Here is a 12,597-nt window from a genome sequence, read left to right on the forward strand (position 1 = left end):
GCTCGGCTGACAGGATTTGAGCCCAGGACGCGAGGTATCCCCACCTAGCCAATCACCTCCATTTCCCCCCGATAATATACTAGAACAGGCGAACCGTGACAAAAGACCTATCCATTTGGCCTCTTGTATTTCTTTTCTTCCAGTCCGGCGCTGCCACGCCAATACCGGCCCGACACATCAGCGCTGCTCACTGCTTCGCCACTGGGCCGCTTTCAACTAACTAAAGCAGCGAGCTGATGCATGCAATGCACTTGCAGACGGCTAATCCTACCCCGTCCCGTCCAAAGTCCTAGCGCCCCGTTAGGCTAGGCAAACGGATGGACGCAGCAGAGACCGGACTGCACATGCCCTGGCGGCGAGCGATCAGAGGCCGGGGCATCGAGCGGCGCACCCTCCACCCGCGCTCGCCTGGGATCACACGCAGCGGCGATGGAGGTCAAGGCCCGGCCTGTCTCTTTCTCGCCTCACCTGCTCCAAATCCCGGGCCGCCCAGCTCAATTCTTCTATGGCTTCGAGCTGTTACCTGTTAATCCCGTGCGTCACCCGCGTGCCATCGCCACCCCTATAAAACCGGTCGGCTTTATTGCGACGGCCAGCCCAGCCCGGCCTGCGCGGCAAGTGCCCGCCCGCTCACCAGCTTCTTCCCGGGCTGCGCCGGCGAGGGACCAGCCGACGATGCAGCCGTCTTCGAGGGCGAGGTGAGCTTGAAACTTCCGGATCGGATCATCATATCGGCGGGGGAGCATTCCGATCCGACGCTGAGTTCCTGACCCGCCCGTGCAGATCCAGGTCGTGGGGGGCCGGGCCCTGGGGCACCACCCCGCCCCTGTCTCCCAGGCAGCAGGCGAAGCCTCGGCACGAGCGCAGCAGGTCCACCACGTCCACGTACTCGCCACTCCTCCCCTCAGAGGTGCGTAGCTCCTCCATGTTACTGCTACGTTGCGGTAGTTACAACATGGATGGGTGCGCAGATCGTGCGCGCGCACGGGAAAAGCAGTATCGGTAGCCGGTATTAACGTGATCGTGATCGTGGACTCGTTCATCGCAGCAGAGTCACGGCGACAGCGGCGGCATGGCGGAGCAGGCGCCGGCGCCGGCGCGGCTGGAGGAGGAGGAGGAGCTCAGTAGTCGTCCGGCGACGGAGACGGAGGGGAAGGCGAGCGGCAGCGCCGACGCGGGGATGGACCGGGTGGTGCGGCGCCTGGAGCGGGAGGCGGCAGCGGCGAAGCAGACGGAGATGAAGATGCTCGAGTCGCTGGTGCAGCAGACCAAGGAGCTGGAGCAGGCCAAGATCGCGCTCGAGGAGGCCAGGCTCGAGGTGGCCACGCTGCGCCAGCACCAGCAGCAGGAGGCCGGGCCGGCGCAGCAGCAGCAGTGGAGCGTCATGGACCTCATGTTCGGCGGCGTCGACGAGGAGATCAACGGGCTCCGGGCCCGCCTCCGTGCCGCGTCGCAGGCCGAGGAGAGGAGCCGGAAGGCGGCCGAAGACCTCACGGCCGCGCTGTCCGCGGTCACCATGGAGGCCAAGCAGGTCAAGGCCTGGCTCTCGGACGCGCAGGCCGAGCTGGAGGCCTCCAACGCGGAGGTCGACCGGCTCCGGGACCTGCTGCAGGGCGCCGAGGCGGAGCTGTGGTCGGCCACCGAGCAGGTCGACACGCTCACCTCCGAGTGGAAGGAGGCCGCGGCCGGGTGGCGCGCCAGGGAGAAGGCGCTGCTGGCGCGCGCGCGCGCCGCCGAGGAGGAAGCAGCCGCGGCGCGGCGGGAGAACGCCGACCTCGCCGGGACGCGCCGGGCGCTCGGCGACGAGAACGACGCCCTGCGCCGCGCGCTGGAGCGGGCCTCCGAGGACGCCAACGCCGCCACGGAGGCGCTCGAGCTCGTCAGCGGCGAGAACGCCGACCTGCGGGACGCCGCCGCCGAGAAGGAGCGCGACCTGGAGGCCCTGCGGCGGGAGAACGAGAGCCTCAGGGCCAGCGAGGCCGCGGCGCAGGAGCGCGCCAAGGACCTCGAAGCCCAGCTCCTCGCGGCGGCAGCGAAGGCGCCGGCGACCGACGACGGCGCCGCGGTCGGGAAGGCGGCGGAGATCCCGCTGGTGGAGAAGTGGAGGCGCGAGGCCGCGCAGGGCAAACTGGGCGCGGCGGCGTTCCTGGACCCCGGGCGGGTGCTCCCGGGGCGCAAGGACCGGATGTTCGCGTCGCTGAGCAACCTCGCGGAGCTCAAGTCGGCGGCGGCCGCGGCGGCCATGGACGATTACGACTACGAGTTCGACCACCTGGACGTGGGCCAGTACGGCGGCGGCGGCGGCACGGAGCACGCCATGAAGCACAAGAAGCGGCGGTCGATCCTGCGCAAGTTCGGGGACCTCTTCCGGAGGAGGAGCCTGTACAAGCCCGACCTCGCGCCGGAGCTGCACAATCACTACTAGATAACAGCCTAGGCACTAGATCGTAGATGCTCGCGAGATCGATCCTTTGAATGATGATACGCATACAGAATAAGTAGTGAACAAGTGTATCGTCGTCATCATTCATCAAGGTCTTCAGTACACCACTGAAACTGTGGTCGTGAGTCCATGGCGTCGATCTGTGTCTGAACTCTGAAGGATAGGCAGGCACTGCAGCAGATCGATGTAGCGGGGGGTTGAAGGAGATCGATTGCATTGTTCCTGTGATCTGGATGGTGCCGGTGGATTAGTTTATGGCGATGATGTCAGTTATGCGTGTCGATTACTTAAGCTTCCTTCCTTTTTCCGGTTGAAGGATCATCACTGCACTTGAGTAGTACCACGCGCTGGAACAGCGTCGGCCACCGTCTCAGCGCTCGCCGCGCGTCATTTGGACAGCCAACATTTTGTGTCTCCAAAAAACAGTGGTTTCACGTACGTACACACTACTCTCTGCGATTCGAACGACCAGAATTACAGGATCGTTACCGACAATGACCGGCAGTTAGAGGCCCGGCGCGCTGTCAGATCGTCGGGTGTTGTCTCTAGCTGCACCTGTAGAGCAGCTGCAGGCAAACGAATGGGTGGGTGCTCATCGTATTTTCAGTTCAGTGGCAACAACTGGTCTTGTTTGTGGCGTCTCAGACGTTTGTGGCTGGGTTCCTCCCGTTTGCGTTGATGGGCTGCAACCTTGATATGTGGCTGAACGTGTAAAGCCCATAGTGTGCTTTGTACATGGGTCTTCATCAGGTGACGGACAGTGGGGGAGATTCTGTTGCCTCTTGCGACGTATAACCGCGGCCTGGGACGATTAGATGTATCAATTTTAGGATTGCAGCTGGGCCAGCTTTTAACAGATACGCTCTGAGGTTTTGGGCCAGCATTTTGGCCCACTTGGTGAAAAGCATTTATCATGTGTGTAAACTAGTAACCGAAGTTCATCAAGTTTGATTGCTACTGGATGTTGTCTGGTAACTTAGTCGTCACATGTGTATTATATGGTATTCAAGCAGTTACAACCTTTGGTCTCAAAAATCAAGTTTGATTGTGCGTAAGAGAGCAGCATAAGAGAAATTTCAGCAAATCCTCTAACAGCTCTTTATCTCAAGTTTAAAGGATTAAAAAAAATGATGCATTCCAGCAGACCCTCTACTAGGCTCTAGGGGTCTCTAAGAAGCTCTGATTGATGATTATTGCTGGAGTTGAAGGAAACTTGGAAGGACAGACGCAACCTCCATTTAGCATTTAGAGGATTTCATTTAAGGGCTATAGTTGAAATTGCTCTAAATGTACCATATAATAAATCTTCTAAATATAGGAGTCATATGTACATATATAAGAAAGTAGGTGAACAAAGTTTATCTACGGATTACGAGCCCGTCACGCGACGACAATAGCTCATCGTACGGCGCTAGGCCGCCGGCGGCGGCCACGGCGGGTGCGGGCTCCGACGGCCCTGGCCGGCGCCGTCGCCGCACGTGCAGTGGCGACCTCCTCTCTGTTCCGGTAGTTGTGGAAGAAGCCGAGGAGGAGGCCGGGAACGAAGCAGCTAGTCGGGGCGGGCCCGGAGGCACGCACGAGGCGGCATTGCCGATGATGGCGCGCCGCCACGGCTTGCAGACTCCGGTGCAACGGAGGGCGGCGGCCGACTCTAGGCGGCGGAAGATCTCAAGAAACAGGTCGGGCGGCAGCGATGCCAACATGTCTACGTCCATAATTCGTCTTGGCTTTTGGTTCACTAACGAAACTGCATTATTTTCGGGAGAATAATTAGCATTCAAAATTTCGATCTATATTAACCAACCGGAACCTATTTATTACCACTTCGGAACATTTCAAATAATAGAATTTGTATACAATCCTTGAAAATGAGCAAGTTATAAGCATATTCGAAAAAAAAAACTCAAATCCAGACCACTTTTTCTTGAGGTGAAATTAACACCAACACACCAATGATCAGAAAAGAAGAACATCAGGTCAACAAACTCGTTTCTTGTCCATCAGAGGAGCAAGGACCTCGTTGACCACCCTCTCCAGATTTACCCAGGAGGAGCCACCTGGCCGTGCCGCGAGCGCGGCCTTGTCCTTCCACTCCGCCGCCGACCTCCTCATCTCCTCCCCTCTCCCCCCGCCCATCACCTGCCGTATCGCCGCCTCCACCTCCTCCCGCCCGGGGTCCTCGCTGAGCTCCACGCCGACGCGCCACTCCGTGCACGCCATCCTGCTGTTGGTCTGCTGGTCGGCCGCGAACGGCCAGCAAAGCATCGGCACCCCGGCGCAGACGCTCTCCAGCATCGAGTTCCACCCGCAGTGCGTCAGGAACGCGCCGACCGCACCGTGTCGGAGCACCGCCTCCTGCGGGCACCAGCTCGTCACGCAGCCCCGCCCCTCCGTCTCCTCCAGGAACTCCGGTGGCAGGACGGCCGTTCCACCGGCGGCGCCCGTCGCCTTCTGGTCGCTCCTGATCACCCACAGGAACTCGTAGCCGCTGCTGGCCAGACCCCAGGCGAGCTCCGCCAACTGCTCGCCGGTCAGTTTCACTAGGCTCCCGAAGCTCGCGAACACCACCGAGTTGGGACGCTTGCCGTCAAGCCAGTCCAGGCACGCGCGGTTCTCCTTGGAAAGGCTGGAGCCCGCCGACGTGCTGGCGGCATCGTCGCCGCCGCCGGCTTCCCTGAGGAGAAGTGGTAGCGGCCCGATGGCGTAGATAGGCGGCAGGATGTCCGACATGGCGCCGATGACCTGGCTCTCTAGCTCCTCGAAGGTGTGGAACACGACGGCGGACGGGACGGTGCGGTGGCACTCAATTAAGCGCAGGGTCAGGGCGAGCACGGCGTCGTCGGGGTCCGTGGTGCGGATGAAGGTCGGGAAGTCTCTCAGGCGCATGCCCTTGGGCAACCCCGGCGCCCAGTCGATGACCGTGCTGTCCAGGTATCCATTCCTCAGCTGCTCAGCATCTGCATGTTTTTACAGCGACTGAAGCTACTACTGACTACTATTCGTAAACAATTCTTCATCATAGCTATCTACCTTTGAGGGGAACAAGACCCTTGGCAACGAGGTGCCGGATCTGCTGCATGGCCATGAACGAGCTGGCGCTGGTGATCCAGAAGGTGACGCAGGGCAGGCCGATCTCCTCGGCGGCACGCAGGATGAGGTCGACGTCGGAGACGAGGAGGCGGCGGCAGCTCGCCGCGGGGAGCTCGGACAGCACGAGCTCCTTGAAGTGCGGGACCATGGTCGGCAGGGAGAGGAGCAGCGCGGCAACGTCCCGCGCCGCGTCCTCGTCGGACGGGGGCAGACCGTCGGGGACGGCGACGAAGCGGAACCCCGGCGCCCCCGCCAGCGCGTCCGGGCCGCGCGCGCGGAGGAGGCGCCGGCGGTTGTGCTCGGTGTGGACGAAGGTGACGTCGAAGCCGTGGCAGTGGTGGAGGAGCCTTGCGAGCTGGAACGCCGGGGTGATGTGGCCCTGCGAGGGGAACGGGAAGAACACCAGGTGAGGCTTCGCCGCCGGCGCCGCCATGCCCGGCACGCTCGCTCCGACGTAGTCCTACCAACGCGCGCGCCTCGAGCAAAGCTTTGTCGAGGATTTCACGATCGACCAAACGATCGTATAGTAGTAGGTATAGAGATGGAACCACAGTGGATTGCACAAAAGTGGTGTTTGTTAATGCCGCGACTGCGACTGGACGAGAACGAAGCAGATTGGATTGTGTGACTGGAGCTAGCTAAAGGTAGAGCTGAGGTAGGATTTGGGCCGTGGCCTATCGCAACTGTCCCTCGTTAGCAAGGGACGAATCTCCCCTGCGATTATTGCAGAGGACTGTTTCTCTGGTTGTAGTATAAGCTCTAGAGCTAGGGGCGCTACAAGCTAGGGATGCTGTAGCGCGTTGTATTTATGAATTTTCTTTCTACATTTCTACCTTAATGTAAAAATACGCAATTCTTTTGCGTATTCGTTAAAAAAAGAGAGAGAGACTGTATTCCTAACAGGTGGGTTCAAGCATAATGGCAAGCCCTCATAAGATGTTCATTAAAATGAAAGTTATGTTGTCACTAAAGTAGAGGGAGTAGGGTTTGCGTACGTGTGTTCGTAAAGGTGAGTGCGAGTGCTTTGTGAGTATCTGAGTTGTGTTGTGTAATCATAAAAAAATATTATATTGTGCCACTCACCATACCAGATCATAGGCGGAGTACGATTATCTCATTCATACCGTACCATAAGTTGGTCGTGCTCATCGCAAAAAAAAATGGTTGGTGGCCCGGAAATAGCAAGGCCAACAGAAAAAAAAAAACAAGTGCGAAATGTCAATAGTCTGCTAGCCCGTCGAGGTCGCCGGTTGTAGGTGATGGTTGACGGTAAAGCCACGTGGCGAGCAATCTTTCAAATTCATACTCAGATGGGTGGCGGTGATCTTGGCAGATGCGTTCCAATAATGTCGGCGTTAGTTGGAGAAGATGAGCTATTACTGTCTGCCTGTCTGGTGAGGGTGCCAGCCTCTGCATAGTACTAGCTGGTGCGTAGACAAGAAGAAACGCGATCGAGCAAGAGACGAACAAGGCCGGGAAGATCATTGGGCGGATGGGCACGGCAGAACAGTAACATCCAGGGTTGCAGATCGAGCTCTTTCTCAATGGAACGCTCATCCGATTCGATGAGCTGCCAATAGCAACCGAATCGAATGGCCGGCGAGCAAGGCCTTCCCGGGACCCGGCCGGCGAGGAGGCGCTGTCGGCGTCCGCGTCGGTGATACAGATTCCAGACCGTCTCGTGCCAATTCTGAACGAAACCTAGTAGCTGGACCGCCTGCCGGCCGGCCGGTCACCCACTGATCCAGCATGATCACCCGGCCGGCCCCAAGCACAGCGATCGCGCCTGCCGCCAGCCACTATGGTTGCCGGGAACCCCAGGCCTCCGTAGTCCGTATGGCTGGAGGCGGTGGCGCCAACAAAAACACAAATGCCAGCCGCCACTGCTTTTTCGGCAGTCTCACGGTAACAATCGGATGGTTCCTGTCACTCGTCACTCGCAGCACACAGGAGACTGATCCCAGCGAAGTTATCCTTCCTCCGTGACTCCATAACCACACAACAGAGAGGAGACCACTCGCATAGGATAACCCATTTTAACGCTGTACTCCAATTAACCGGCAACAGCTCACAGGATCACACGAAAAGCGACCGAGAATGGCGAGGAAGGCAACAGAGACAGATGCAGCATACCATACAGGTTACTGGTCAGAACGCACGAATATACGCTGGTAAAGATAAAACCTACAGATTAACAGTTTTGAAACATTTCAGTTCTTCACAATCGCCCTTCTTCATTTGATCCTCCTGGTCACTTGATGTCCCTCGTCAAGTCATCTACAAGACAACAGGTTTCATAGTCATATTATATGAAACACACTTGTAATATTTTTATAAAGTGATCCACATAATGGATTAAGTATATTTCTATGCTAAACAGGCGTAAGGATTTTAACTCACATTCTTATCCATTTTAAGTCGAACACACAATCTCTTGAGACAGATGAATACTTTACATTTCCACAAGGAAAAACAAAGATTTATATAAATAACTTTCCTTACAAGTGAATTACTTGCGCATATTGGAAATGAGTAAAACTGCAATACCAATATCAAGCCACCATAGAGAAGACAGGTGACAAGAACTGATACCAGCAAGCATAAGGATGGGAAAACATCTAGAGAAAAGGAACAGTGGAGATACGACAAAAATTCTACCTTTCCTGTGGAAAAAAGTGAAAAAATGCTAACATAGGTGCTCCCAATGGTAACGTTGTGGGACAGCAAAAAACAAACCGATGGATGTTTGATACTTCGAATTGCTGGGTAAGAAAACCACAAAAGGGGAAAACTGGACGACAACCGTTATTAATTCAAAGAAGATCTTCAGCCGTTAGCAGAAAAAATCCATGATAAGACTATTAAATATGACCTTACGAATCTCACTTGTAAGACTAAGAGTAAACCCATTGAACTCAATCTACACACTCACACCAGTCAGAATTCCAGGCAAAAGTTTAACAAGAAGTGGTCTCTTACACACTCACGTAAACCACATTTTCACTCACAAGTCAGTGGATGGTTTACGTGAGTGTGTGAGTGTGCAGATCTATTTATCACGTAAACCATTAACAAAGAAAATGTGGTCTCAGGACTCATCCAAAAAAAGGGAAGAAGATGAAGAAGGGACTGAAACAACCATCCAACTTATACTGCATTCAAATTCTCTAAAGAGGTCAAAAAGGGGAAAACTAGATAACAACTGAAATTAGTTCAAAGATCTTGAGTCATAAAAGATCATGTTTAGGTGCCACTCTGCCTGGCCTAACCATACGCAAGCCTCTTCACAAATACTACATACATAATGATTCTGTCCACAAAGCAAAGAATAGCTCCATATAAAGAAATACAATTTGTCTTGCCATCAAATTGCTCAGCTTAATCCTTTGATTGGTTTTGAGAAATAGAGGCCTCATATAAGCTAATAATAAGCACCACCACTACAAAACTCAATTAAGTGAATTTCCATAAAAGAGTGTGTAAGATACCAAAACTTAGTTGATATTACAATTTTTGTATGAGGATGACTTACTAGACAATCAAAATCCAATACATCAAAACTAGGTCAATTGGCTTGTGGAATAGCACTGCATGGCTTAGTTGCAATCTTGTGGAGAGAATCAAGTCTCTATAGTTAGTCATAGGTTCATAGCACAATTGTTTATATGCATCATATCCTTGGAATTTTGATATGTGATCTAGTAATGTGCAATAATTGCGATTTAATCATTATCAGGACCCACCAAACTAAAAGCTGGATGCTTCTATTTGTCAGAATTATATGCCCGATATATTCCTAGTTTGTAATAGCGTAGCCACATATATCCTATGATCAGCACCTTGGCATTGTTTGGAAGCATCTTACGCCAAATGATCACATGCAAAATTCAAAGCGACAACAAAATGGCGGGAAAGCCGTCTTACCACAGATAGCCCTCTCAACATTGCTAATGTCCAGTTGCTGCAGGTCCAGGCCAACTCGAGCCACTGGCACCATCTTTGAGCTCCTCCATCCACTCCTTGAAGAACTCTGGATCATAGCCGCCCTCCTCATCCTCCTCTTGGTCACAATTGCCTTCTTCAATTCCTCCTTCCTCCATCGCATCAAGAATTGGTTCTGTAGGTCCTGCTGCCACATTCTTGTTTGGCTCAGTGACCGCTGGAGTGTGGCCTTCAAAGAGGGCGAGGTGACCGAACAGCTTGTCCTTGCGTGAGAAGGTGGTGCCGCAGGAGCATCGCCACTGCGCCTCCTCGCCGCAGTGGCGCAGGTGGCTGCGGAGGTCAGCGAGGACGGCGAAGCGCTTCTTCCCGTCGCAGCGCTCGCAGGCGTAGAGCTTGGGGCAGTGGCTGCGCCGGAAGTGGTTCCGCGCGCACACCGCCGATTTGAGAGGCCGAAAGCGGCGGTGCGCGCGGTTCCTGTTGCAGCCCGCGAAGGGGCAGGAGAAGCGCACCTCGCGGTCGCGGGCGGGAGGCTTCGGCTTGCCCTGGCCGGGGCGGGAGAGGGCGTCGAGGGTCTTGAAGCGGTCCCCGTGCGCGCGCATGTGCATCCTGAGGTTGGCGTCGCGGCGGAAGCCCTTGCCGCAGATCTCGCAGAAGTGAACGTGCTCCGCGAGCAGCTCGGCGGCGTCGAGCTCCATGACCTCGTAACCGCCGTCGCCCTTGGCGGCTTCTTGGCGTTGCTCTTGGGCGGAGGCGGCCGTAGCAGGGATCTCTCGGACGGGAGCAGGAGAGGGAGCGGCGGCGGTAGGAGGTGGAGGCGGGGCGGGGAAGGGGACGGAGGAAGCGAGGAGCGAGGCGGCGTTGAGGACGACGAGCTGGGCGGCGGAGGAGATCTCCGAGGAGACGGATTGGATGTCGGCGTAGGAGAGGGGCCGGGCCTCGCCGGAGATGGAGGCGGCGATACGGCCCCGGACGGCGGCCATGCGATCCCCGAGGGCAGCCAGGCGGAGGAGGGCGACGCGGGGGTCCCCGTCCGCTCCTCCGGCACCACCGGCGCCGGCGCCCAAGAGGGCGTCAGAGGGTTCCCCGCCCGGCATGGTCAGCGGGGGCGGAGCCGTCGCACCCCTGGACGCGATGGCGCTGCTGCGGCTGCCGGCGGCGCCGGCGACCGGGTTGCCCGGGGTGGAGTCCATCGCCTGCGAGTGGTATCCAACTTGGATTGACACGACGCGCTTTGGTGCTGCTGACTGCTGAGGTTATTGCATTTTGCGTGCAAGCCCACTTCGCTTGTGAAATTTGCGTTCTCGGTGTCAGCACTCAGCACACTTTCTGTTTCCTTTTTCCAAGAGGGGTTGCGTCACAATTCACAAATGTGAACAAAGAGGATGCCCTCTGGTTTGGCAAATTTGACTTTGGTGCCCATCTAGTTGTAGCTTTTAAATGAATATTTATCATGTCCTTTTGGACTAGCTTATAATGTGATTTTTCATAAAAAAAACTGCAAGTGTTCTATACAACCTAATAACTTTGTATGTCGTAAGAAATCTAGCAAGTCTAAGATACGATGAATCCACGGGTACTAGCCTAGATTTATCATAAGCGCAATAATCAATAGCACATACAAAATTTTAGGTAAAATATAAAATGGTGACATGATATAAGGTGTCAGTAAAATTTAAGAGTCAACTTACACATATTGCCTCAACCAAAAGTTTATGGTACTAGTGTTCACGAAATTTCGCACATTTTATGTTTTCACATGAAATTTAACATTCAAGATGCCATGGTACTTATAATGAACTCCTGTGTGGTATAGCCCAAGTTTATCATAAACGCCACTCATCCAGGTAAAATGTAAATGGTGGGATTTCATGAAACATTAGTAAAAACTCAGGGATAAGTGCCGCGTGTCAGAGATAGTCTTAGCAAAAGCATTTACTTTTCTAAGATCACATGTTTATTCAAGCCATGTATTTGTAATCTTAGGTATTAAAAAACAAACCAAGGCTTTCTTTTATCGGTTAAAAGGCTATACAAAGCAACTAGCTTTGTTATAAGCCAATAAAACCGTTCGGTTTTGAAAGAAGCTACTATTTGGCCGCGCGTGTCTGTTTGAAACATTCAAACGAAACTGACCTACATAGTACAGTTAGAACTCTAGATACCTTGCTCAACACATTCACTTATGATAGTGTGAAATACATATGCTAGTTAACCATTTTTGTTCGATGGTCATTGGACCCATCAAACTGGAAAGCGAGAACCTACCTGATTCAGTGTCCGGTACTCTAGTCTACTCTCGATGACTGCTCGTAATTTAATTTTTTACAAAATACTGCTCGTAATGGGTGGCCTCTTTATGTAATTTCGTATAACTACGTTTGGTCTTAACGAAATGAAAGTGGGCTCCAAGAGTAAGGGCCGGGGTGAGAAAATGCCACGCCGATCGGATTGCCGTTGGCGGCTGGGCCGCTTGGCGAGTGCGGAAGCGAGGCGGTCGTTATCGAAGTCAACTTGCCGCCCTCTCCGTGCCACTACGCCCATACACTAGCTCTGTCACTGACACTCTAACCCAAGATTCTTGGCCCCACAGGTCAGCTGCGGAGATGTAACGTGTCGCCGGTGCGTCTCCAGCAAGGTTTTCGTGATGGGCTGGGCCGCGTGTCGTGGGCGGTCAAGTGGAGTGGACAAGCTTTGCAAGGCAGCACCACGCCACCACCTGCGAGAAGGAAGAGAAAAGGGGCGCTGGCCCGCTGGGTTGGTTTTCGAATTGGGCCACCACCTCTAATAATTCCAGTAAACTACGGATTTCGAGGTCCGTGGATGCTAATTCGGAGGCAGGAATTAGGCAGGCAAAACTCACACGTTCGGCCTCCGAGTCTCCGGTTATTAGAGCATATTTTGGATGAGCTAAAGTTAATTGTTATACTTTAGCACATAGTAACACTCATATTTCATGCTAAGATTTTTAAATCTTGGTTAAGAACTTAAAGTTTAGTCCACCCTATTAGCACTTCTGTTTGGAAGAGTTGGTGCTAGCATTTTGATTCAAACACCCCTTTAACCTTTAGTTTTGGGTGCACTTTCCAATATAATAGAGTTTGGGGGCCTAAGGAGGGGAAAAG

At 54.2% G+C, this 12,597-nt stretch overlaps 3 protein-coding genes across 5 annotated transcripts; 1 reads left to right on the forward strand and 2 right to left on the reverse strand.

The window, feature by feature from the left end:
* Window positions 1-318: 318 nt before the first annotated feature.
* Window positions 319-2,755, forward strand: LOC112883089 (plectin-like). Of its 2 annotated transcripts, none has more exons than XM_025948321.1 (3): window positions 319-698; window positions 784-910; window positions 1,049-2,755. In XM_025948321.1, exons 1-3 carry the CDS (start codon window positions 430-432, stop codon window positions 2,423-2,425), a joined length of 1,773 nt encoding a protein of 590 aa, XP_025804106.1. In that variant the 5' UTR covers window positions 319-429; the 3' UTR covers window positions 2,426-2,755. The 2 variants fall into 2 exon arrangements, with proteins under 2 accessions (XP_025804106.1, XP_025804113.1); XM_025948328.1 differs by having other exon boundaries at window positions 1,052-2,755.
* Window positions 2,756-4,252: 1,497 nt separating this feature from the next.
* LOC112883104 (7-deoxyloganetin glucosyltransferase-like) lies at window positions 4,253-6,297 on the reverse strand. Its single transcript, XM_025948339.1, has 2 exons — window positions 5,474-6,297; window positions 4,253-5,400 (listed from the first exon to the last, which is right to left on the reverse strand). The coding sequence occupies exons 1-2, from the start codon at window positions 5,964-5,966 to the stop codon at window positions 4,421-4,423; spliced, it is 1,473 nt and encodes a 490-aa protein (XP_025804124.1). The 5' UTR covers window positions 5,967-6,297; the 3' UTR covers window positions 4,253-4,420.
* Window positions 6,298-7,555: 1,258 nt separating this feature from the next.
* On the reverse strand, window positions 7,556-10,704 carry LOC112875298 (protein SENSITIVE TO PROTON RHIZOTOXICITY 1-like). 2 transcript variants are annotated; one of them, XR_003225176.1, is made up of 3 exons: window positions 9,458-10,704; window positions 7,934-7,983; window positions 7,556-7,810 (listed from the first exon to the last, which is right to left on the reverse strand). XR_003225176.1 is itself a non-coding variant. In XM_025939101.1 (2 exons), exon 1 carries the CDS (start codon window positions 10,663-10,665, stop codon window positions 9,481-9,483), a length of 1,185 nt encoding a protein of 394 aa, XP_025794886.1. In that variant the 5' UTR covers window positions 10,666-10,702; the 3' UTR covers window positions 7,556-7,810; window positions 9,458-9,480. The 2 variants fall into 2 exon arrangements, 1 of the variants encoding a protein (XP_025794886.1); XM_025939101.1 differs by lacking the exon at window positions 7,934-7,983 and having other exon boundaries at window positions 9,458-10,702.
* Window positions 10,705-12,597: the final 1,893 nt, after the last annotated feature.

The sequence above is a fragment of the Panicum hallii genome, chromosome 1 (genome assembly GCF_002211085.1).
Source record: "Panicum hallii strain FIL2 chromosome 1, PHallii_v3.1, whole genome shotgun sequence".
In the NCBI taxonomy this organism is placed as follows: domain Eukaryota; kingdom Viridiplantae; phylum Streptophyta; class Magnoliopsida; order Poales; family Poaceae; genus Panicum; species Panicum hallii.